Source organism: Rhamphochromis sp. 'chilingali', assembly GCF_963969265.1.
Source record: "Rhamphochromis sp. 'chilingali' genome assembly, chromosome: 2".
NCBI lineage: Eukaryota > Metazoa > Chordata > Actinopteri > Cichliformes > Cichlidae > Rhamphochromis > Rhamphochromis sp. 'chilingali'.
The window spans coordinates 17,874,447-17,899,084 of record NC_137930.1 but is presented as its reverse complement, the minus strand read 5'-3'; the positions used below and the strand labels follow the sequence as shown (position 1 = coordinate 17,899,084).

Below are 24,638 nucleotides of genomic sequence, written 5' to 3'. Positions count from 1 at the left end.
ATGCTCCATTTAAACAACTCATGAATAAACAACCCCAGACCTATGACTCAGTCAGCTACAGAAAAGAGAGTTAAAGCAGAAATGTATGTTGGCATTTAACCTTAACATTACTTACATTGCTTTCAGCCTGCATATATCTATATCTATGTGTGTGTGTGTGTGTGTGTGTGTAAGCCAAAGAAACCACCCAACAGAAATTTCATAAATATTTATTACATATCAATGAACAAAATCAACTACTTTCACAGCAGTGGTCTACAGCACTTGTTTAAAATAACTGCTCAAATAATATTAATATTAATAATAATATAGTTCAGTTTCCTTTGAGGCCACATTTGATACACAAACATTTACAAGTATTACTTGGCATTAAAAACGATGGCGATACAATATTTTAAGACACTTGGTGTTTTTTTTGTCAATTTTCTGTCATTTTGATATCACAGAGAGGTTCAGCAACAGTCTAAACAGTAAATATAGATTCAAATACAAAACCCCCCAAAACAAACTAAAATACCAACCAAAACAAACAAAACAGTAAAAATGCCAAGGGGAGGTAGAAACTAAAGACAAAAATACAGAAGGAATCGTAACAACGCAAAGCGGGAGAAGCAGCATTCCCCGAGTCATCCACCCTCATTTAGACACTAAAGAAGAGTAAAAATCCATCCCGGTTCCTCCTCCTCTTCCTCCTCTTTCTTCTTCTTCTTCCTCTACCCCTTTTTCTGAGTTACGTTTTGCTGTTAGAGGGATTCACGCAGAGGCAGGCAGGAGAACAGAGCAAAGGTGTGAAGAAATGAGAAAAGAAGAGGCTCATGCTCAATCTGAAGGCTGCTATGATGTGAAACAAGCATACAGAGATGCACTAACACCTACATCAGGCTAGTCACCTTTGCCAAACATTTCCCTTTGTATTACTGTCACTTTGATTAGCTTTTACATTGACACAAAGCACCATTTAACCTTTTCAGTGCTGTAATTAGGTGTTATAAAGTGGATTCTTACTAAAATTAAATGAGAAGTGTAGTTGACCCTTTGTGTTAGAACGGATTGTGAGATTCTGTATGAAACTTTTTCTAGATAAAGTAATCCTGATAAAGGTTATTAGTGTTGGAGGTGCATTTACATCACAAGTGGGGTGGATGGTACAGATGTGGAGGTTTCCCATGTTGAACCTGTGGTGGTTAAGTTTTGTCTCCCTCCTCTGGCTGTGACAGTAATTACACAAAGTTTGTTTGACCATGTTTGACCTTTTTTAAAACCATGCACTCTCACTTGCCAAGTTTCTGCTCTCAGAATTATTTTTATGATTGCTCTAACGCCCAAAGGTGCTCAAGCTGGGTTTAATCATGTGGAATGTCACCCTTTAGCTGATGTGGTGCATCCTTAGCTGTTTGGCATCCCAGACTGATGTAATAATAAGAGCCATTGTAGATACTGATGTTTCCCTGTTGTCAACTCTACAGTAACTGAGCATTAGTGGTTTTATTTTTAATGGATTGCTTTACTCTGTAATCTGAATGTGTGGAGTATAAAATGAGGAGACATTTAAAAGGCCGAGAGGGTTTAATGAAATGAAGGATTGTTTTTAGAGCATATGTAATATTAGAGACTTATCAGTCTCTTTTGAGCCCTCCAAATTTATGGACTAGATTTTTATCTGTATGACAATAACAAAAGATTTTCCAGATGGGCAGCCAATTAACAATCTGATCATAAACCTCTACACTCAGTAAGGAAAGGATATCTAAACTGTGAATTTAACCGTGTGCTGCAGTGAGTTATCCCCTAACCGATAACCCCAGCTGTAAATCAGTGTATTTCTGGACCTCGAGGTGAAAATCAGCAGGGCTTCTGGGCCTTGAAGTTCCAAATTAGACTCAGTGATTTAAACAGCGCTAACATGGTTATGCTTTCCAAATATACTAATTGTATAAATACATTTAGTATTTTTTAATGAGATGTTTTGTTTTGCACTGTTAAAATTCTTAGTTTCATTTAGGCTTTAATTTTAGTTCAGTAAAAGTCTAATTTTTCCTAAAGATAAAACTATCTTTTAACTAAGTGCACATTTTACTCTACAAAATAAAAGACTTTTTCATTCCACACACAGAAAAAGACAAAGTAAAAGTAATTCACACTTTTGGTTTTGTTTTTATCATCCCTCCTCTATCCATCTAGCCACCGTCTTGTTATAGATACTCCTGTACTTTTTTTTTCTTGTCTCAGTTTGTTGTTTCTTTACTTTGTTCGGAATTTGGTATCATGTTACAGATCGCACTGTTTCCAAAGAAGTGATTTCTTTGCTGCAAAAAACACAACACTTGCAAGTCATGCAAATTTAAGGTCAGGTCTTTGTTATGGGATAAAATGATTTGTGCATGTGCCTTTGAGATTTTGCCACCAGCAAGTGAAATCACCCGAGCTGATTGCAGTCGTTGGTTACCACTGTAATCGAACATGGACTACAATCATGGCTGCTACTGACAGACACCAAAATCTGGTGGCTGTTGGACGTCTACTTGAATGGAGGACAGTGGCAGACGGCACTTGTGGGAGACTTCTTCCAGGTCTGTCGAACCTGTTTACGACAGATAAGGGGAACAATATGGGCGAAAATGTGCAGAGCATAAAATCAAAAATCATACTTTTACTAAATATGGGAATAAAATTGATTTTTATAATATATCTATAAATATGCATCACAAGCCAGACAGGCATATACGCCTGCATGTGTGCACTTTTGTGTATAAACAGATGTACACATATGCATATCATACAATACTTGAAAGTGGATCGGAAATAATCACATAATATACAACACATAAGCTCTTGCAACGTCAGAGGGAGTTGAGAATGCAGAGAGTTTTCTCATGCCTTGGTGCACAGATTTACATTCAGTTTGTGGTTTAGGATCAAACCGGCATCTCAAAGCTCTTGCAGAAGTCTGAATGCACCACGGCATCTTACGCAACCTCTTTGGGTTATCTGCTGCGGGGCGACACAAACAGCTGACACACGGCGGCTGAGGGGGGGGGCACTGCTCATGAAAAAAGTCACACACGCACACAAACATGACTTCAAACCTCCACTGCACCCATCTCGTCCGCTGAACGGGGGCTCAGAATCCCAGGGTATGTAGGAAAAAGCGCCAAGGTATCAGAGCTCAACAACAGAAAAAAACAAAAAAGAAAAGAAGACCAACCAAAACAACAGAGTAAAGGTGACAGTACAGAAGTGGGCGGGCAGAGAAGTGCACGATGGGATTGTCTTCACTTTAGGTCCAAGACATCTTCTTCGAAGGATGTGGAGAGGGAGAACGCACTGGTAAGGGGCGGGCTCTCTGGCTGCAGCACCGCCTTCTCTGGCTCCGCCTCCGAACTGGATGAACAGTGCAGCTGGACATCCTGATCCACTTCGCTGGACTGTGAGGCTAGCCTGTTGTGCACAGAAAGACTCATGTCTCAAGCTCAAGCTAGCATTAAGCAAACATCAAACGTGCAGCTGCTGTTCAGATTTATCACCTGTCGCTGTTTGTGGACGTCAGCGCTCGTACTTTGGGCTCGTCCTCTGTGTTCTTTTTGCTCATCTTTCTCTGTTTCACTGATCCGCTGTCTGATTTCCCACTTGGTTCCTCTGTCAAGCCTTTGTTGGTAGGAGACAATGGAAAATGCATTGGAAAACTCAGAAATATGCTTTTTTTTGCCTTCCTTCTGAGAGCAGGATGGTCGATATCCCATTTATAATTATGAGCTAGATGATTTCAAACCAAAAGTAGTAATTTTCTTGGATTTCATTTAATTTTTTAAACTTTTCAGTTTAATAAATCCAAAGTATATGAATATGAAATTTGAAAGTATTTGAAGGTGGGGACGGATAGAAATGGCTTCTTTAGACAAAAGAGTAAATGTTTCTCCATATGTTAAGCTAATGTTGCTGTAAGTTTACATTTAGTGTAAAAGTACCACATGACAGTGGGATGAATCTCCTCACACAACAGGAAGGCCAATAAGCACATTTTTCCAAATATCAAACTTTTGCTTTTTGCCTATGTTAAAAAAAACACCCAAAACAGGTCTACTTCAGAATTGGAAGGTACACATTGTTTGGGATCTTCTCCTACAAAGCCAAATGTGTAAAGCCATGTGGTGACTTCATATCTCAGATATAGTCTCTAATGCTACAGTCTCGCTGGCGAAAACAGTAGTTAGAGATGCTGCACAACCAAAATGAATGTAACTGTGTGATCTCTGTGGTTTTGAGTGCTGCTTTTAACCACAGTTCACGTCTTGAAAGCAACTTTGGTGCATCAAGATAGTTAGAAAACAGCAATAAGTCGAAGTCAGTCTGCTATCAGTTTGTGACTGAATAAGGTCAGCTTGGAAACTGTATGATACGATTAACTGTAAATCGTTGAAAATCACAAATGTGTCGCCAACTACATACACAGAAATGTAACATTTAACAGAAATTCACATTAACTATTTACATTCAGAATCCAGCAATTTAACTGCAAAATGACACAGGTGCTTTTATATAGGAATATAACCAGAATACAACCAGCTGGAAACCAGTTGAGGCAGGTCTGCTATTAAAAACACACACGTAGATGATGTGTCCAGACTGACTCACACTGATTACAACCTGTTGCCAATCTGTCTCCAGGGAACCTGTGCAATCACTGTGTGGTCAACTACAGGTTGTGGGTTTTGCATTCTTAACCTCTGGGTTACCAGTTGGTCAGTGCAACTACTTGTAATCGGCTGCTAAATTTCAAAATATTCAATGGACTCACTGGGCAACCACCAATTTTTAGTAGTTGCAAGGAGGTTTATATCATATCTTTGCTCTATTGTGACTGAGCCACTAAACTGCAATTGTCATGGTCCTGGGTCTCTTGACCCAGCGTTTTAAGTTTGAGTTTATTTTGTTCATTAGGTTATCTAAGTTCATTTGGTTATTAGACTCCTTGTGTTTTCTTCCCCTGTATTTAAGCTTCCCCTCACCCTTCGTGTTTCATGCTGCGTGTCTTATGTTATCAAGTTTGTATTATTATGCCTAAGTGTTTCTAGTTATTATTTTCCCCTCGTGTTTCCAACCATGTTAAATCTCCCCTGCTCTTCATGCGTTTCATGTCTGTGTCTTACGTTGTCAAGTTCGGGTTGTCATGTCTATGTCTCATTATGTTTCCTGTTTTATTGTGAAGAGGTCTGGTGTTCTGTGTTCATCATGTTCAGTTTTACTCTCCCACTGTGACGTCATTATGTTCATGTGTGCCAGCTGTTTCCTCATGTGTCTCCACTTCCCCTAATCACCTCCTGTGTATTTAAGTCCTCTGTTTTCAGTGTGTGATTGTCAGGTCGTCTGTTGTCCACGCCATGTTTCCCATGCCATGCTTCCAAGTTTCTTGCCTAGGTTTTTCTTATTGCTTGTTTAGATTCCCCAGTTTAGGTTTGTGTTAATTTTGCTTCAGTTTGCCTTGCCCTTTGTTTGTACCTCTTCTACTAGCCTTATTAAACGGCTCGCCTTTTGTTAACATTTCAAGTTCTGTTCCCTGTTCCTTGGCGTCTGCGTTTTGGGTCCTTTTTCAATTCATACAGTCTGCCCTCGCCAGACTGTGACAGCAATAGCATCTGAGACCAATACTGGAGAGTACTTCAAAGATTTTAGAATTAGCACAGTGATGTCTCCCAGAAAGTTGATTCTGTTTATCTGGACGTAGCCTTTCCACTGGGAGGCTGTGAGGTCACTTTCTTGATCACTGATCAACAGCTACTGATCAATGAACATGAACCACTCACAAGGAGTTGGGCAATGGCTGCCTGTCCTGCCTTAGACATCGAAGATACCACATATAATGTAATAACTGAAACAACACAACCAGAAATGAATAAATAAACAGATAAAAGATTCTTAATAGGAGCCTGTTGAGATTCTATATAGCTGTTCTTGCAAACCAAAATGTGTTTGTGGAATTAGCTTTTTTGAGGAAGATTTTAGAATGAAACACAGAGACGACAACTAGATCTAACTAAAAATAAAGGAATCTCTGTGTGTGTTTTTGACTGACTGTGATCACGTCATGTAGCTTTGCTGTTGCAAGTATGCTCAAATGTAGCCGTACCATGAAGGAGCAGGTATGTGAGGGATAATCCAAAACTGCACCAGTGGGCACTAGTTCCATAAAAACAACTTAAATTTCCTATATGGTGCAAAATAATTTTTCCGTTTACCCAGCAGCTCCTTCCGTGTGCGACTGGCTATTTCTTTGATCTCCATGCGGGATAAGGAAAGCGAGTGTGTTGCAGAGATGAGGGGAGCTGGGGCCACCATGGTGGGGGCTGGTGTCGTCAGCACTTTGTTGACCAGAGGGGACTTCAGGGGTCTTTCGATGCTGCGGCCCACCAAGTTACACAGAGGGATCTTAAAAATGTGTTTGCATGTCGCTTCACCTAGGAGGAAGCCAGAGGAAGAGGTAGCAGTGAGGAAGAACAATTGTGGTAGATGACATGAGAGCACACAAAATGAAAACAAAAAAAGAAAGAAGGCTTGGCTTTAGTTCTTTAGAAATTCAAAAACATACCATATATTTTCAGATTTTACAACTAGCAATTGAACCTTTTATTTTTATCAATATTTCAACACTTTTGTATGGCAGTGCAATGAAAATTAAATACTTTATTTTTGACTATTTGGCTGCATAAGTTACCACTGGGAAGCTACTGCTTAGCTTAACGTAAAGATGATAAACAGAGGGAAAGAGCTGCCTGTGCTCTTGATTTTTTTTTGAAAATCTGTACAAAAACCCAGGTGGTAAAACATTAACATGTGACTACATTAGTGGTTTCCAAATTTCTACCTCTCATACAGTACTGTGCAAAGATTTTGAAGCATCCCACATTTCTTTGTGGTTTGCTTTTCAGGGCCAGATTGTCTTTCTTTAGTTCCACTTGACTCAAACCTTGGCATATTTCATCATGGTATGCATAGATTTCTTCAAACACTTCCCATTTCCTAGTAAAATATAAAGAAATGAGGGGCTGGCTCAAGCCTTTTGCACAGGCTATATATATTAGGATCACTAATATATGCACTATATATTAACTTGAACTAAATTTACAATACATCACACTCACATACATATCATCTGCAAGCATTTTCAGTGCAGCTTTAGGATACTCCAAAACTCTCACCTGACTCAAAGATTAGGCTTTTTTGAAATTCTGCTGTTGGGTATTATGAAACATACTCTTACCTCTGAGACTCTAATGCAGCGAACGGCATTACACGAGATGCACATTTGTAATCTTTACACTAAACACACTTGAAATAACCAGGGACTGGCGTCAGACATGTAAATATTGGCATCTATCTTGTATATAATCTCTAGAGGCATATTTCCGCCTTTCCGGTGCATTCAGGGACTCTCAAAGATTCAACTTATTAACATTGCTCTTGCATTCTGTGTGCCAGCCACTCCAACTCCAACATGTTGTCGATTTTGTAAAGGTATAATAAGAAATAATTTTATTTCACTGGAAATAAAAGTCTTTGAATGCACCAGTAAGGACCAGTAAAAAACAGATAATGACAGCAAAAGCAAAAGCTTACAAAACCTGAAAAAGCAAAGGTGACACAGCTTGATCAAGTCTTTAACTTTTGTATTTTCGTAGCGCAGTAAAACATCTATGACATCACATGTGGCATGCGTTGCAAAACAGTCAGCTGTAATATTAATTCTGTACATAATTAGGACTCTATGAATGCTGATACAACAGAATCAAACATCCACATTTAAATGAAGCCACTTTAAAGTGATTTCAGAATCAGAATCAGAATACTTTATTGATCCCTGGGGGAAATTATTTTTTGTTACAGTGCTCCATTTTAAACCAACATTTATATTTATAGCGCTATTTATTGAAACAGCACGCAGTCTTAAAATTAATCTTCCTTACAACAGCGAGCTAATGTAACTGTTCAGTAGACATTTATAGCAGGCCATCTATTATTCAACAGAGACAACAAAGTCTGCTCGAGATGCATTGAATGGATGTTTGGAAGTTTTCAAGTGACACAATCTGCCCGCAAAGCTGCAGTGTGCCCACTGGCAGTGCCCAGCCATTCCACTTGGGAGCAGTGTTGGAGTTCAGAAACTGCACACTGCTCCGATGAGGCAGGCTGGTGATAGTGAATGAGAGTGAATCGAGGCAGAGACTATGCTGCAAAAAAAAAGGAAGGGTCTGTCTCATCTGAAATGTCAGCGGGTGAGAGGAGAGTTAAAGAGCCACTGTGAAAAACAAAGGGTCACTGCTGATGCTTGACAGGTACACTGTGTTAGTGCTGTTACAGATCAGCTCTCACTTGCCGCTGTGTCGTCCGACGGCAAAAGGAAATAGCCAAAGATGCGGCAAGGCATGCAAGTATTTGGAATATATAATTGCAGAGATCAATATATTCCACATGCGTTTCTGGACCAGGGGAAGTGTCACACTCCTGCACACTGGCAAAAAAAAATCAAAAATCAAATAAACAGTTGTCAGGGATGTTTTTAGTACTAAACAGAGTCAAATTCATCAGAACAACGTGGCGTCTTTAAGCCAGTGGAGGTGGATGGTGGCTAGCAGCCACATCAGTGACATCTTGCTCGCATCACTGATGTGATTACGTCAGATGAAAACCTTCCCAAGGAGCAGATACGGCAGGCGCACAGGCAGTTAAGAGGATGGGATTTTTGTCAGCACCCTTCCACCTTTCTCCACCCCTCCACTCTCCAAACACCCCGCCCGACCACCCACCCACCATCAGACTGTAGCACCGCTGTTTGGACTACTTTGGATCGAAAAAGAGGGCTGACAAAAGTCTCCATGGTGACAGTGCAATCTGTAAATCATGCTGCAGCAGACGTGTCTTCTCCTTCCCTCTTTCCCTTTTCTTGCTCCTTTTTTGCACCCCCCAAAGCCTCCATAACCCCTCCCTTTCCGCTCACACTGCCTGCATACCTATTCTTCCTCCCCCCCTTCCTGGTAATTTCATAACTCTCTATCTTCATCACCTCTGCCTCACTTTTGTACTTTGAGCTCTAGCACCTTCCTTTCTCCCTTCTCATTCTCCCCTCGCGCTAATGCTTTAATTAGTCGGCAGACAGAAAGGGGGGTGAGTGGGGGTGGGGAAGACATAATGTTCACTTAACATTCAACCAACGTTCAAGTCAACATGCTGCTTCGGAGCAGACAGGGGTGATACACTCTGGGTGCACGTGCATGTTAGTAGGGCAGCGTTATGAGTGTTTTTATGGACAGAGGACAAGTTGTGGGAGAATCCTAAAGTACCTTCAGCATCCTTAGACATGTACAGGGAAAGCTTGGTACCATAGGGGATCCGTATAGAATCTGAACCAGGGATGAAGAAGAGGGTTACACAAACTGAACACACACACAGTAACATACATTTAGGAGCACACGCACACACCCACACACATACATAGTAGGTTCTCTATTATGCCTACATCTTCCAGTAATGCAGAATTATTTGCAAAAAAAAAGAGAATTCCTTTAATAAAAATGACATACATAAGCAGAAATCCTGCACTTGACTAATTGCAGCAGCAACAGCCAGACCTTCCTCCCCGTTAGCTTTAATGGAACCTGTAAATACCCACTTCCATCAGGAAAAGACTGCCTGGATGGTGCAGCAGCAGCAGGAACACAAGCTTTTTATTTTTCCTAAGTCTCACTCTTTTCTGCAGTTCAGACTTACATGGAAACCTTTGTGTGTCTTTAACAGCTAGACTGCACTGTCCATCAGTCAGCTGACAGACAGTGAATGACAATCTTGTACAAGCTGTATTAATCTGGAGGAGATCAGGAACAGCAGGATGGGGAGGCGGTGGTGCTGGTGGGGGTGTGTGTATTAAATGGTCAAACATACAATGAAAGATGTCTGGGAGAGTGTGCGTGCTATATTGTAATTATATTGTAACTATAATTCGCAATCGAAAAGATCACAATGATGCTTTTAAATGTTCTTGTCCTTCAACTACAAATCACATTTAGCTAAGGTACAAGCTTTTTTCCATACACCTCATACTACATATGGGTATAAAATCATATGATGCTTGAAAGTAAGGAACGTCGTATCTCAGTAAAAAGTTTGTCCCCTTGATCTCTTGGCAGTATGTCAATGAACGGGAGGCCATGTGGATGCCTGTTTTGAAAAAGGGTGTGTTCAAGGATCCTCCAAAATTCAAGAGTTCACTGCCTGGTGACAACCTTAAAACAAAAAAGGGATTCTCAAACTGTCAGGTCTGAGACAGAAACACTGGAGAGTGTGGTGGACAACCAGTGGGAAAATAAGGAGTGAAACTTTAGTAGAATAAATATGATTTACAGCCAGATCTGTCAGTATTTAGACAGTTTTGTAATTTTCCCTCCATACATCACCATGATGGACAATCAAGATGTGACTGAAGTGCAGATCTTCAGTTTCAGTTCAAGAGATCTAACAAAATATTGCATTACCTCTTCAGTAATTACAGCATTTTTATACGCAGTCAACCTTAAAAAAGAAATCTTGGAAAAATAAACAATAAAAATGACAAAGAGGAGTCACAGAGGGTTACAAGGCAGAATAACACTTTGTAAGTGTTGGTCTTTTTTTTTTAAAGACAGTGTTTAAATGAAATAAAAGAAGGCATATTCTGCAATACTCGCTGTGCTTATCTGTCTGTTTCCTACAACAGAGGTATCAAACATAAGGCCTGAGGGCCGGAATTAGACACAGACTCCAATCTGACCCACTGGGCAATTTTAACAATGTGAAGGAATAAAAAGGCATACATTTTGGAGTTTTAACTATATTTCCACAGGTTTTGGAGCGTGATAAAGACCTCCCCCATGGGCATAATACACCAAAGAAAATATATGAATATATAAATAATTAACCGACAGGAAATTCTCTTTTTGTTTTTTCCCCAGTGGGTTTACAAATAAAGGGCAATGACAGAACCAGAATGTTTTAGGCCATTTTACACATTTCTTACACTTTAAGCCAAAGGTTTTCCAGATTTCTTTTATTTACAACAGCAACATTTCTATATCATATAGAAAAACTGAGATGTGTTGTTGAAACTGCACTCCTTTTTCTTATATTAAACTATTCCAGGGATTAAATGTGTAGTTAAAGTTCTTTACACTAACAGAAAGGGTTTCTGTCCGGCCCACTTAAGATCAAAGTGGGATGTATTTGGTTCACAATGTAAAATACGTTTTTGACATCCCATCCCTGCCCTTCAACATAGATTAGCAAATTTAATCTAAAGCAAAGTTTCAGATTATGAGTAGGTCCTTGAACACACCAACAGGCAACATTTTTGTACCGGTTTTGGCTTGGTAACAAAGATAATTAAACAAAGGCACCTAAGTCTTTCTACCTCATGTTTAAGTGCCGCAAAAGTCATTTTTTAAGCATAAAATTTGTTGAATGAATGACTTTTTCTCTGAAATAATTGTAAGAAAGAAGGTCGGTAATAAATAAAAGTAACCACATTTGTAAGTAAAATTAGGGGTTAAAGGGCCGTTGACAGGATACCTATTTGTCTACTGCTACTCTAAATACCCAGCAATGAGGACATTATAATGTTTCTCATAAAAAAAAAAGATGATGGCAGAAGTGATTAAAGAAAAACTTACTGTCACAGAAAACTGCAGGTTATCAACCTGAACTAACGTACACAAATGTTGCAGCGCTTGAAGCTAAGAGAGACTCCAAAGTCAAACATCCTGTGTGGGTCTTACCATCGCCGAGCGGCGAGGGGAACATGGGCATCTCATAGCCGGTGGGCGTCTGTGGGGAACTCTGGGAACTGGTGTCTCTCGAACTGCAGTTGGAGGCTGAGCTCACTGGAGCCGATGAAACGAAATAAATGTCTGACTGTGGGTGGAAAAAGCAGATGCAAGCAGAGAGGGAAATGAGAGGGAAATGATGGACGTGCAGAGAAGGCAGGAAAACAGAAAGGTTTGAAGCAGCAGGTGAAAAAGAAAGAACAAAGAATCAGAATGAATCATTGGATCTCAGGCGCACTGTTCTGTTTGCAATTATCGGAGTGTATAAATCATAGTTGTATTATTGCTTTTGCAGCCATGCAGATTACCAGCCTTATTTCCCACAGGGATAATAAAGATGGATTGAAATGAGAGCTCCCAGACATCTTCTTCTACAACTGAGTGAAGCCTGACAGTGAAACTAAATTCACAAACTTGAGGATTCTTGTTCAGTGGGTGTATATGTTGTCATTTATACAGACCCGCGAAGCAGCCAGCTGCAGCTCCGGGACCACTGCTGTGTACACAAGATTGCCATTGACCACTAGTCGAATCTCAATGGAGTCCGTGGTGAAGGCCAGGATGTAAGGAAATGCACAAACTGCAAAGACACCAGGAGGATAAGATCCAGCATACTATATCAAAAGGGTGTGATTACTTTTTTTAAATTATGAAAATTACTGTTTTATATGCCAGTGGTGTGAGCTGATTTTAAATTGAAGATGTTCCACATGTTTTAATACATTTGTGCGATTACTCTGCACTGTTGGCTTTAGTGTCTATGTGCATATTAAAGCAGGACACATTACGGATGCACAGGAGGCCAGAGGGGCAGCATTTTGTTATGAGCAGTGCCAGGGTTACTGGTTTAGCACCAGCTTTTTTTTTTTAAATTTTCATCACCTTCTGTGTTAATAATAAAACGTACACAGAAACACACGCACAAGTAATCACTTGGGCCAGTCGGATGCTTGTGATTACACATGACGTTTCCATGGTGACACGAAGCTCAGCGGCAATGGGCAGGGTGGGGCCCCGAGAACTGTTGCCGTGGCAACCTACCAATAGCATTAGGCATCTGGTTCCAGCTGAAGTGGAAATCCGAGGTGTTGGACTGGATCATCGGTGTGGAGCCGTTAAACGGACAAACTTTCTTATAGTAACAAATATCTGCAAAAGACACACAGGATTCAGGTTAAAGGTATTTATGTTACACCACGATCGACAGCAGCCTTTTATTGTGAGTCGAAGAGGGCAGACAGCTTTTTGTCCTTTTATATAGCTGAAGCAGAGGGATAAAAAGCTCCCTCACTCTTAATATTCTGGAGCTGTCTCTGTGCAATTATTTTTATTCCAGTCGCAGAGGAAAAAGGCAGATAGCCGACATTACACAACATCTGAAATGTCTGGAGTCAAGAGAGGGATGGTGGTGGGGGGCACTCACAGTTGTAACACAACAGCAGACCTGCCTCCCCGTCTTCATACACATCAATGGCCGCTACAAAATTTACCTGCAGGCACAAAGAAGTCAGTTTAGTGAAATCAAAGACGGTTCAGAGGCGAAAGGTCAAATAGGAGACACTGTTTTTAACAAATAATGTCAGGTCAGCACCCTCAGGGCAATACAGAAGATACACTGCATGTCAGCTACAGATTTACTCTTCTCTAAATAGAAAGCAGAATGAGATGCTTTATTAAGGCAGCTGTTCATCCTACAGCCTGCTCATCCATTTCTCCCTGCTGAGAATGACAATGTTTGATTCACCCAAGCAGGCTGGTAATCAGCAGGTAAATAAAGCCGCTAACTAAAGGTTTCAGTCCCGTTTGGCTTCAATAAACATCACATAGAAATGCAAGAAAGCAAAGAGAAAGCCGCTAATATGTGTGTGTGTGCCTGTGTGCCTCACCCTGTTGGCCTCTGCGTGATGAAGCCGGTAGGCATCTCCAGTGCTCTCATTGATCAGGTCAAATTGATGTTTGTAGGCCACACAAATCATATTATCATTTTCCCCGGTTGGACCGTCCACCAGCGACATCACCACCGGCGGGTCGCACAGACAGATCTCCTAATGGGAGCGTGGTACACGTGGTTAACATTAGCACTCTTTACTTTTACACTCCTGTCTTCGTTCTTCTTTCACCCTCTTCTGTTTGATAGATAATTAGACTCTTTTTTTAGCCCCCATTACATTTGGGTATTGAATACAATGTGCATGCTTGATTCATATGCTGTTTTTCCACCTTCTCTTTGCTCATGTGGACTTTGATTTACCCGTATGTACTGAAACTCCTCCACTGGAGAATCCGCTCCTGTGGCGACGGCGCTGAAACGCGGATGTTTCCTGGTGATGAGGAGGAGTTTGTTCCTGATGGCTGCTACTATCCTCAGCTCTGAGCCGTGGTGGGTGTTAATAGAGTACAAATGGCAACCTAGGACAAAGCGGATGAGAGGGGAGGCTGACAAAGAGATGGAAACTATAATGGATGTTTACTGCTGCAGGTGTCGTTCCCTGGCATCGTCCCGCAGATCAATGCATGCCGCTCAGACAGCTGGCATGACACCAGTGGATATAACACTGTGTGTGTATTTGTGTGTACACTGTAAAAAGGAGATTCATTAAGGTTGCACTTCAGAATTGATTAGATACTTGTTAACCTTGTAAACAACCTCATAAACATATTCAGATAATCCTTCAACAGGTCAGAAATGTAGATGTTTACTTCTTTAGGAACATTTGTACAGATGAACAATATTTACAGCTCAAAGACATTTTTTTATGTCTGTAAGCCAAAAGCTCAGGTTTCAATCTGCTCGAAAAGCTTGTTTTCCAAATTTTTCTACTTGTATTGAGCTGTTGTCAGCTTGGCATGGATTTCTTCATATGTCCATCTCAGGCCAGCACTGTGGCTTTGGCTGCGCCTAATATGATGAAGCACAGGCCTGTTCCAGAAAACAGAGTTTGCTAACCCTGAGATGAGGATTCCCTAATCCCTGGGCTATTCACAGACTCTATTCGCTGGCAGATTTTCTTTAACAAACCCAGAGTTTCTCTCTGACTCCTCCCCTAGGTTTGTGCCTAATGCAGCTGACTGAATCTCTCTTTCATTTCCACATTCATGCAATTGATAGCAAAACAATCAAATGTGTTAATTTGCAGAAGTTTATGTCGTTACAGATGCTAATTAGATTACTTGTTTACTTCAAGCTGTGCTGGTTACTTAAGCCACCACATTCTTCCACATTTATGGGGTGGCTGTAGCTCTGGAGCTACATTGGAGTGTGATAGTAAGCAACACCTGCCAGAGGCCAGTGGAGAAGTAGGTTCCCAAGGAGCATGGCGAGATGCTATCAGTCGATCCAATCTGTCTTAAAATAGGTTTTAACGTTGATCTGAATGTAAGAGGTTTCATCACCAAATTAGCTCTTTTCCACAGTATGCCTTTTTTCCTGTCTCCCTCCCCTCACTCCCAACTGAACCTGGTTCTGCCGGAGGTTACTTCCTCTTAAAAGGGAGTTTTTCCTTCCCACTGTCGCCGAATGCTTGCTTACAATGGGTTGCCTGATTATTGGGATTTTCTCTTGTGTTATTTTAGCATCTTGACCTTACAATTTAAAGCACCTTAAGGGGTAACAGACACACTAATCCACCACATGCTTAAGTTGCATTACCAGCAGGGGGAAATAATAGATTTAAAGCCAAGGAGTCGTGAATGACCAATGTATGAAGTACATTTCAGGCTCCTTTTATGCCAGAAACGATTAAGCTAGGTAGCTGATATGTATCAACATTTAAATGTCTTGGAAATGTCTCTTTAAATGTTTTTACATTTATTTTTATGATGGCTTGAATTTAAGCATGCATGTCTATTTCACACTAGAGCTGCTGTTGAAGGATGCTGACAAAAAGAGCAATTTTGTAGTCTCATATTATCCTCAAATAAACCTAAAGGTATTAACAGGGGGAAAAAATTTATCACAGGTGTTCGGATGGGGAACTATCTGATGCTTTCAACTTCTGTCAAATTCAAGCAGATTTTTCTATCTTGCATAAGTGTATTTACCTTTTTCACTGTGAGGATTGTTTTGCATTCTGTGCAACTGTGTGCATATTCTTGCAGATCCTGTGCGTTACCTTTCGTTTTCTCCAGTTTGTTTTCCCGGCTGTCGCACTTGCCCCTGATTAGTTGCCTCTCCTCCAGGCCTTTCTTGATCGTGCTGAGTCTGAACACATAAAGCCGAGCATCCTTTCCTGGAAACAAAACAAAAAGCTCTTCTGTTTTTTTCTGCACGAAGGCTACCCTCAATTTGCTAGCTCTTATTTAGCATCCTCCCACGGCCATGCAATGGCGTGGTATTGCAGGAGGATTACTAGAAGGCTTCTTAAAGCTGGCGCACTCGCAGAAGCTTCATCAAAGCTCACACACAGTCGTGACAAATGCCTGCCATCGCATAATGACTATCAAACCTGGACGATCCCTACTTGCTTATCATCTGCAGATCAACCATTTACATTCTTTCACAGTTAAAGCAAACATCAGACAAGTCCAACTGCTGTTTGTTAGTACACAGCCACATCTCGGTTGAACTACTTGTGTGTCCTTTAAATCTTAGTCACCCCCTGTGTTTAATTTTATCTGTCTGCCTGTCTGGATATCTCTTAGTACTTTATAACCCCCTGCACTCTCACAGTCTATGTGGTTCTTCAGACAAACAGATACTCTTTTGTATACACATGCACACAGAACCCCTTTAGGGACTCGTTCTGTGCAGGTCAGCTTCCTTAAATCTCGGCGATGGATCGATGTTTTCACCGGACCAGTGGAGGTGGGCAAACGTGTACACACTAACGCACACAGGAAAAGACAGATGAAATGTAAGGCGAAGAAAAAGAACAAACATAAAGACAATCTGCTCCAAATAGTACTGTGAGTCAAAAAGAGGATTTCAAAGGATGACAGGAGATCTCTGATGTGCAGGGAGGCAGTGCTTAGCAGTATCCTCCCAGTGGTCTAAGCCTACCTTTGTCAGTGCGGGTGATAAGCAGGTCCTGAGGCTCGAGAACGTGCATCTGCTTCACCACCATGGTTCTGTCGAACACGTGCACTGGGGGAAGGCTCTGTGGCTCTGAAAGACAAGTCAAAAATCACATGATTAAAGAAAATTAAATTGAAAAATCCCCGCCCCAAGTAGGGATTAAAAAAAAGAAAGAGCATTTAAATAAGAAAATATTGATTGTGTCACTCACCAATGCCTAACCCTGCTGGATCAGGGCCTGAAAGAGGGACAACATCATTACCATCATCATGTTAGCTGCTGCTCTCGACATTCTGCTGAGTATTGAACAATTATGCATGGGTGCTTTAATTTAGATGGCACAGGGCGTATTGATTAGTGACCTCACCATCGAGCAGCATGACCCCTGCTGCGTCTGTGGCAACCAGCACTGACTGACCCCAGGAGTCAGCGCACACGATATCATAGGGGAATGTGCTGCAGAACAACTGGGACTCCCATGGCTGCAACACACATATTGATACAGCGCACAATAGGATTAATATTCACTTGGTTTGATAGGACTACAAATAAATCATAAATTTAACCCCCCCGGGTTCATTAAGTGCTTTTTAAACATTTCAAACATGAAGTTGTTTTGTAACGGCAAAAAATTCAAAGGTTCTTTCAAGTATTAAGATCAAGGCGGTGAGACGCTTTAAAGATGTGAGCCTCACCTCTTTTCTGCACAAGCCTGTGGTGACGAGGCTAGTCGGCGCATCGCCTCTCACTATGGTCTTCAGCTTGAGGGCCTGGGGAAGAAACGGCATCAGATATGACACACGGCGTACACCTCTGAATTCTGCACTGATGGAAGTCTGAAGTCTTGCATCACCACAGTGTCTGACATCTGAAATCAAGATTTGCTCCCATGTAGCTAATGTTAGCATAAAATTAACGCTGTTGCCACGATGAGAAGGTGGCATTTTACCGCTGTGGTTGTTAGAGGTAACGATGATTTCTTTTATAAACAGAGTTATAGTTACTCTGTATTTTCCAACCTCAAATGAGGCAGGACAGAATGAAGAATAAAGTTCAGACCTACACAAATATAGACATCTTTTGAGATATTTCTGTTTCTTGAACTCTTTTCCCCATTAAGATGATCTGACGATCTACCCTGCATCATTAATGGCAAGTTTTGACGCCTTAGTAAATATCAATAAAGATGCGGTTCAATGACCATTAGAATAAATGGATTTCCCTAGGGTACCTGCATGAATAGAGACCATCCTCACTCATTTCTGATGCACATCCACTCATGTTGTTCAATAGGCAGGCTGAAATATGACATGAACCAATCAGAGGGTTGCTTCTAACAGGGTATCTAGTAGGGCTGCACGATTAATCGTTAGAAAATCGCGATCTCGATTCATACTTATGTGCGATCTCATTTCCAAATGACAACGATTTTAAAAAAAAAGATGACAATTGTACCGCATTTTGATCCGGGACGTAATCTGCATGAAAACAAGCGCTCACTCTTCCTGCTCAACAAATGACAAGGGCGGAGCCTTATACCACGTGATACAGAAGCTGTGCCGTGTGATGCTAAAATTAGCAGGGAAAAAACAACGGAGAGCACGTCAGGGATGACGAGAAAGTGACAGGAGAAAATCCGTCCCGGTCAACCACCCAAACATCAATAACGGGAACCTTATACAGCGCTTCCCTATACACGTCGAACTCCCGCAGGCACTAAGAAATTACGGAGGCTATCACTTATCACCTGACCAAAGATATGGCTCCCATCAACACTGTGCAAAACGAGGGATTTAGGAAAATGAACAACACCCTAGACAAACGCTACACAGTGCCATTTCATGCAAAATCGCGCAGCCCTAGTATCTAGGGGTAAAGAGTTAAGTAGTTCTTTTTCAGCCACTGGGTTTGAGTTCTTTCAATAAACAGGATCAATCTATGTGCTACTAAAGGGGCATTTTTTAAACATATATTTTGATGTTATATGTGGCTATTATGAGGCCTTGATGAACTGGTATGTATTTTTCTATCTTTTGGGCTCCATCATGTAGCTGTAAACAGGTAGCTTGCCAATGAGCTAGCATCTATCACAGTCATTCTCTGTGGAGGAAATTGCATTTTACGGTATTTATCTGTTATTTAAATAACGCTTTCACACTCGTGGACCTTGCGCAAGATAAATGAGCCCTAACTTGCTGAAATACGCATGCTGTTTTCTATTACTGCTATTTGGACTGACATTGCTTGTTTTTCATGCTTATTTAGGTTCTGAGATCTGTGACGGCTCAAGAAGGTGACTGTACAAAAAGAAAAGTCATAATGCATCAAAGGTTAAAGCCGTTTCAGAATTCAAACACAGTTCGTACAAATGTGCAAGCTGCAACCATCTGACTGAAAGTGCCAATCCAAGCTGCACAAAGCATTACCATGCCTGCATAGATCAATACAAACCACCACTGCGGTGGCTTAGCCATACAGCATACTAAAGCATCCTTCAGAACAGATCCATGAGAAATCATATTCAGATTTATGAGACATTAATGGGGAACATGACATCACTGTGTACGACGTGCACAACACAGTGACTGACCCCACTGTGAGTCAGTTTAGCTGACAAATGGCTTGTCCCTAAAATAACTGAACAATCAATGACCGAAGATGTTAGTCTTCCACTGTTTTAATGCTTTATAGAAGAGCACGTCGATACCTAAGCTTTGTATTTATAAGTCGAGAACAGTAGAAACGAGATAGAACAGTTACGTAAAGAAAAGGAAACAAGGACAACAAAGAGAAAAAGAGAGAATTACTAAGATTAATAAACAGCTGCTCGTTTAGAGTCGACTATAAATGGTTTTGACTTTAAAAACTAATTTCCTCCAACAGGTTTTTTCTACAGGGTACAGCTGTTATAACTAGTGTCTAGTTTTTAAGGCTCATATAGACTATTATAAAACAATGAGTGACGATGAAGGCATTATTAGTACTACTCAGTTCAAACCTTTGGACTTTGGATAGATTTTCAAGTTGATCAAAAAAAAAGAAGAAAGAACAAATTGTAGTAAAATTATTGATGTATTCGGTTTATGAGGGCAATTATTGATTTATTATAATTTAACTCATGCTGACAGTCACATTACTCTGAAACTGTATGAGTGATCACATCAAAAATACCCACTATCTCCCAGCCTCCCACAAAAAATGGTCATCCGGGTTCATTGCCATGTATGGTGCTTTGTAAGGTTTTTTCCCAGTATGATTATATCAGGTATATCAGCCACACAGTGACCTTCTTAGATTATTATTCCTTCTTTATCCTCCTGCAAGCAGGTGTTCAGTTCATTCAGCCTTTGAAACCCAATCAGTACAAAGAGCTTCCTCATTAATGACTGAGAGAGGGTAGTTTCTCCTGCAGTGGTAGGCAGCACTCATTACATCTGCATTTTTAGAGGGAAACAAAGAGAATAGAGCGAAATACACTAACCCATGCTAGGCAGTTTCATTTCTAAAGACCAGACTGAAGTGACTCGGGTACCTTTTCTGTTAAGTTTAGGATTATTGTTTGACTTCCCAGGCAACTCCGATTAGCATTTACTTTTCACTTGCCTTACAAATTATTACTTTTCTTCTTAAAACATCAAACAGAAGAAGCTGGTAACTGTGGAAGCACTTTTTTCTCTTATGAGTAGGACAAATTTTAACACCCTTTTTAATTTCTTTGAGTAGCTAAATCATTTAGAAAGTTTCCTGGAAATTACATCAAAAATACATGACCCATAAAGTAAATACGCCCCCACCAAAAAAGCCCAAATATGGAGAAATGGAGTGTATAGGGCTGTATAAAGCTCAATGATGTTTTTCAGCAATTTGTTCCTCTTTCTGAATTAAGCCTCTGATTACAGCTCAAGTCTGAAGTGTTCACTACAATAGAAGCTGATCAAAAAAAGGATTTTGTGAACAATAATCATGTAAAAAAAAATACTATGACTTGTTCAAGGTCTGCAATGTCATTTCTACAACACTATACCACGATTTCTATACAGTGGGGTAAAAAAGTATTTAGTCAGCCACCGATTGTGCAAGTTCCCCCACGTAAAATGATGACAGAGGTCAGTAATTTGCACCAGAGGTACACTTCAACTGTGAGAGACAGAATGTGAAAAAAAATCCATGAATTCACATGGTAGGATTTGTAAAGAATTTATTCGTAAATTAGGGTGGAAAATAAGTATTTGGTCACCTCAAACATGGAAAATCTCTGGCTCTCACAGACCTGTAACGTCTTCTGTAAGAAGCTTTTCTGTCCCCCACTCGTTACCTGTATGAATGGCACCTGTTTGAACTCATCATCTGTATAAAAGACACCTGTCCACAGCCTCAAACAGTCAGACTCCAAACTCCGCCATGGCCAAGACCAAAGAGCTTTTGAAGGACACCAGGAAAAGTATTGTAAACCTGCACCAGACTGGGAAGAGTGAATCTACAATAGGCAAGCAGCTTGGTGTGAAAAAATCAACTGTGGGAGCAATCATCAGAAAATGGAAGACATACAGTGGGGCAAAAAAGTATTTAGTCAGCCACCGATTGTGCAAGTTCCCCCACCTAAAATGATGACAGAGGTCAGTAATTTGCACCAGAGGTACACTTCAACTGTGAGAGACAGAATGTGAAAAAAAAAATCCATGAATTCACATGGTAGGATTTGTAAAGAATTTATTCGTAAATCAGGGTGGAAAATAAGTATTTGGTCAATAACAAAAATACAACTCAATACTTTGTAACATAACCTTTGTTGGCAATAACAGAGGTCAAACGTTTACTATAGGTCTTTACCAGGTTTGCACACACAGTAGCTGGTATTTTGGCCCATTCCTCCATGCAGATCTTCTCGAGAGCAGTGATGTTTTGGGGCTGTCGCCGAGCAACACGGACTTTCAACTCCCGCCACAGATTTTCTATGGGGTTGAGGTCTGGAGACTGGCTAGGCCACTCCAGGACTTTCAAATGCTTCTTACGGAGCCACTCCTTTGTTGCCCGGGCGGTGTGTTTTGGATCATTGTCATGTTGGAAGACCCAGCCTCGTTTCATCTTCAAAGTTCTCGCTGATGGAAGGAGGTTTTGGCTCAAAATCTCACGATACATGGCCCCATTCATTCTGTCCTTAACACGGATCAGTCGTCCTGTCCCCTTGGCAGAAAAACAGCCCCATAGCATGATGTTTCCACCCCCATGCTTCACAGTAGGTATGGTGTTCTTGGGATGCAACTCAGTATTCTTCTTCCTCCAAACACGACGAGTTGAGTTTAGACCAAAAAGTTCTACTTTGGTTTCATCTGACCACATGACATTCTCCCAATCCTCTGCTGTATCATCCATGTGCTCTCTGGCAAACTTCAGACGGGACTGGACATGCACTGGCTTCAGCAGCGGAACACGTCTGGCACTGCGGGATTTGATTCCCTGCCGTTGTAGTGTGTTACTGATGGTGACCTTTGTTACTTTGGTCCCAGCTCTCTGCAGGTCATTCACCAGGTCCCCCCGTGTGGTTCTGGGATCTTTGCTCACCGTTCTCATGATCATTTTGACCCCACGGGATGAGATCTTGCGTGGAGCCCCAGATCGAGGGAGATTATCAGTGGTCTTGTATGTCTTCCATTTTCTGATGATTGCTCCCACAGTTGATTTTTTCACACCAAGCTGCTTGCCTATTGTAGATTCACTCTTCCCAGTCTGGTGCAGGTCTACAATACTTTTCCTGGTGTCCTTCGAAAGCTCTTTGGTCTTGGCCATGGCGGAGTTTGGAGTCTGACTGTTTGAGGCTGTGGACAGGTGTCTTTTATACAGATGATGAGTTCAAACAGGTGCCATTCATACAGGTAACGAGTGGGGGACAGAAAAGCTTCTTACAGAAGACGTTACAGGTCTGTGAGAGCCAGAGATTTTCCATGTTTGAGGTGACCAAATACTTATTTTCCACCCTAATTTACAAATAAATTCTTTACAAATCCTACCATGTGGATTCATGGATTTTTTTTTCACATTCTGTCTCTCACAGTTGAAGTGTACCTCTGGTGCAAATTACTGACCTCTGTCATCATTTTAAGTGGGGGAACTTGCACAATCGGTGGCGACTAAATACTTTTTTGCCCCACTGTACAAGACCACTGATAATCTCCCTCGATCTGGGGCTCCACGCAAGATCTCATCCCGTGGGGTCAAAATGATCATGAGAACGGTGAGCAAAGATCCCAGAACCACACGGGGGGACCTGGTGAATGACCTGCAGAGAGCTGGGACCAAAGTAACAAAGGTCACCATCAGTAACACACTACAACGGCAGGGAATCAAATCCCGCAGTGCCAGACGTGTTCCGCTGCTGAAGCCAGTGCATGTCCAGGCCCGTCTGAAGTTTGCCAGAGAGCACATGGATGATACAGCAGAGGATTGGGAGAATGTCATGTGGTCAGATGAAACCAAAGTAGAACTTTTTGGTCTAAACTCAACTCGTCGTGTTTGGAGGAAGAAGAATACTGAGTTGCATCCCAAGAACACCATACCTACTGTGAAGCATGGGGGTGGAAACATCATGCTATGGGGCTGTTTTTCTGCCAAGGGGACAGGACGACTGATCCGTGTTAAGGACAGAATGAATGGGGCCATGTATCGTGAGATTTTGAGCCAAAACCTCCTTCCATCAGCGAGAACTTTGAAGATGAAACGAGGCTGGGTCTTCCAACATGACAATGATCCAAAACACACTGCCCGGGCAACAAAGGAGTGGCTCCGTAAGAAGCATTTGAAAGTCCTGGAGTGGCCTAGCCAGTCTCCAGACCTCAACCCCATAGAAAATCTGTGGCGGGAGTTGAAAGTCCGTGTTGCTCGGCGACAGCCCCAAAACATCACTGCTCTCGAGAAGATCTGCATGGAGGAATGGGCCAAAATACCAGCTACTGTGTGTGCAAACCTGGTAAAGACCTATAGTAAACGTTTGACCTCTGTTATTGCCAACAAAGGTTATGTTACAAAGTATTGAGTTGTATTTTTGTTATTGACCAAATACTTATTTTCCACCCTGATTTACGAATAAATTCTTTACAAATCCTACCATGTGAATTCATGGATTTTTTTTTCACATTCTGTCTCTCACAGTTGAAGTGTACCTCTGGTGCAAATTACTGACCTCTGTCATCATTTTAGGTGGGGGAACTTGCACAATCGGTGGCTGACTAAATACTTTTTTGCCCCACTGTATATGGAGCTGAGCAATGGCTCTTTAGTCTTTCTGAACATCTTTCAAAGCTTTTCTTTGGACATTGGCAGCTTTTTCTCTCCTTTTCAGTTTTGTCCTTTTACCTGACTATTTTCAGACTACTTCTTCAGTGAATCTACAAAAATGTTAATGATAACACAGTCTGACAGGCATAAAATAGCATTTTTGCAACAACAAGGTGTCACGGTCCTGGGTCTCCTGACCCAGCGTTTTTAGTTCTTTGTGATTTTTGTATTATTGTACTTGTGTGTGATTTATTCTATGGCTTCTAGTTTTGATCCCTTGCCCTTCATGTCTCTCTGTGTCCCCTCTGTCCTGTGTAATTGTGTCTTTGCATGTTTGAGTTTCTTGTTTTCTGTCACTCTGCATTGTGCATTATGTTCTCATGGTTGGTTTTTGTTACTCTCTCTAGTCTAGTCTCTTGTGTTCCCAGCTGAGTATTTCCCTGTGTATTTTGGTTCTTAGACCTCTGCCTTATGGTTTATGTCTCTGTATTTCTTAGTTGCTGTCTCCA

General features: G+C 41.2%; 1 protein-coding gene across 9 annotated transcripts in view; it reads right to left on the bottom strand.

Annotated features, from left to right (window-relative positions):
• Window positions 1–241: 241 nt before the first annotated feature.
• Window positions 242–24,638, bottom strand: part of garnl3 (GTPase activating Rap/RanGAP domain like 3) — a 101,636-nt gene continuing 77,239 nt past the window's right edge. For 5 of the 9 annotated variants that reach the window (XM_080875830.1, XM_080875833.1, XM_080875836.1 and 2 more), the window contains 15 exons: window positions 17,553–17,627; window positions 17,225–17,339; window positions 17,069–17,095; window positions 16,843–16,947; window positions 15,956–16,072; window positions 14,095–14,252; window positions 13,730–13,888; window positions 13,267–13,333; window positions 12,885–12,992; window positions 12,305–12,423; window positions 11,796–11,931; window positions 9,333–9,392; window positions 6,234–6,452; window positions 3,525–3,645; window positions 242–3,438 (listed from right to left, as the gene is read on the bottom strand). In XM_080875830.1, the coding sequence (XP_080731956.1) occupies window positions 3,273–3,438; window positions 3,525–3,645; window positions 6,234–6,452; window positions 9,333–9,392; window positions 11,796–11,931; window positions 12,305–12,423; window positions 12,885–12,992; window positions 13,267–13,333; window positions 13,730–13,888; window positions 14,095–14,252; window positions 15,956–16,072; window positions 16,843–16,947; window positions 17,069–17,095; window positions 17,225–17,339; window positions 17,553–17,627 (1,752 nt within the window). In that variant the 3' untranslated portion in view covers window positions 242–3,272. The remainder of the gene's footprint in view (window positions 3,439–3,524; window positions 3,646–6,233; window positions 6,453–9,332; window positions 9,393–11,795; window positions 11,932–12,304; window positions 12,424–12,884; window positions 12,993–13,266; window positions 13,334–13,729; window positions 13,889–14,094; window positions 14,253–15,955; window positions 16,073–16,842; window positions 16,948–17,068; window positions 17,096–17,224; window positions 17,340–17,552; window positions 17,628–24,638) is intronic. The other 4 variants (XM_080875835.1, XM_080875837.1, XR_013970854.1 and 1 more) reach the window with 3 other exon arrangements.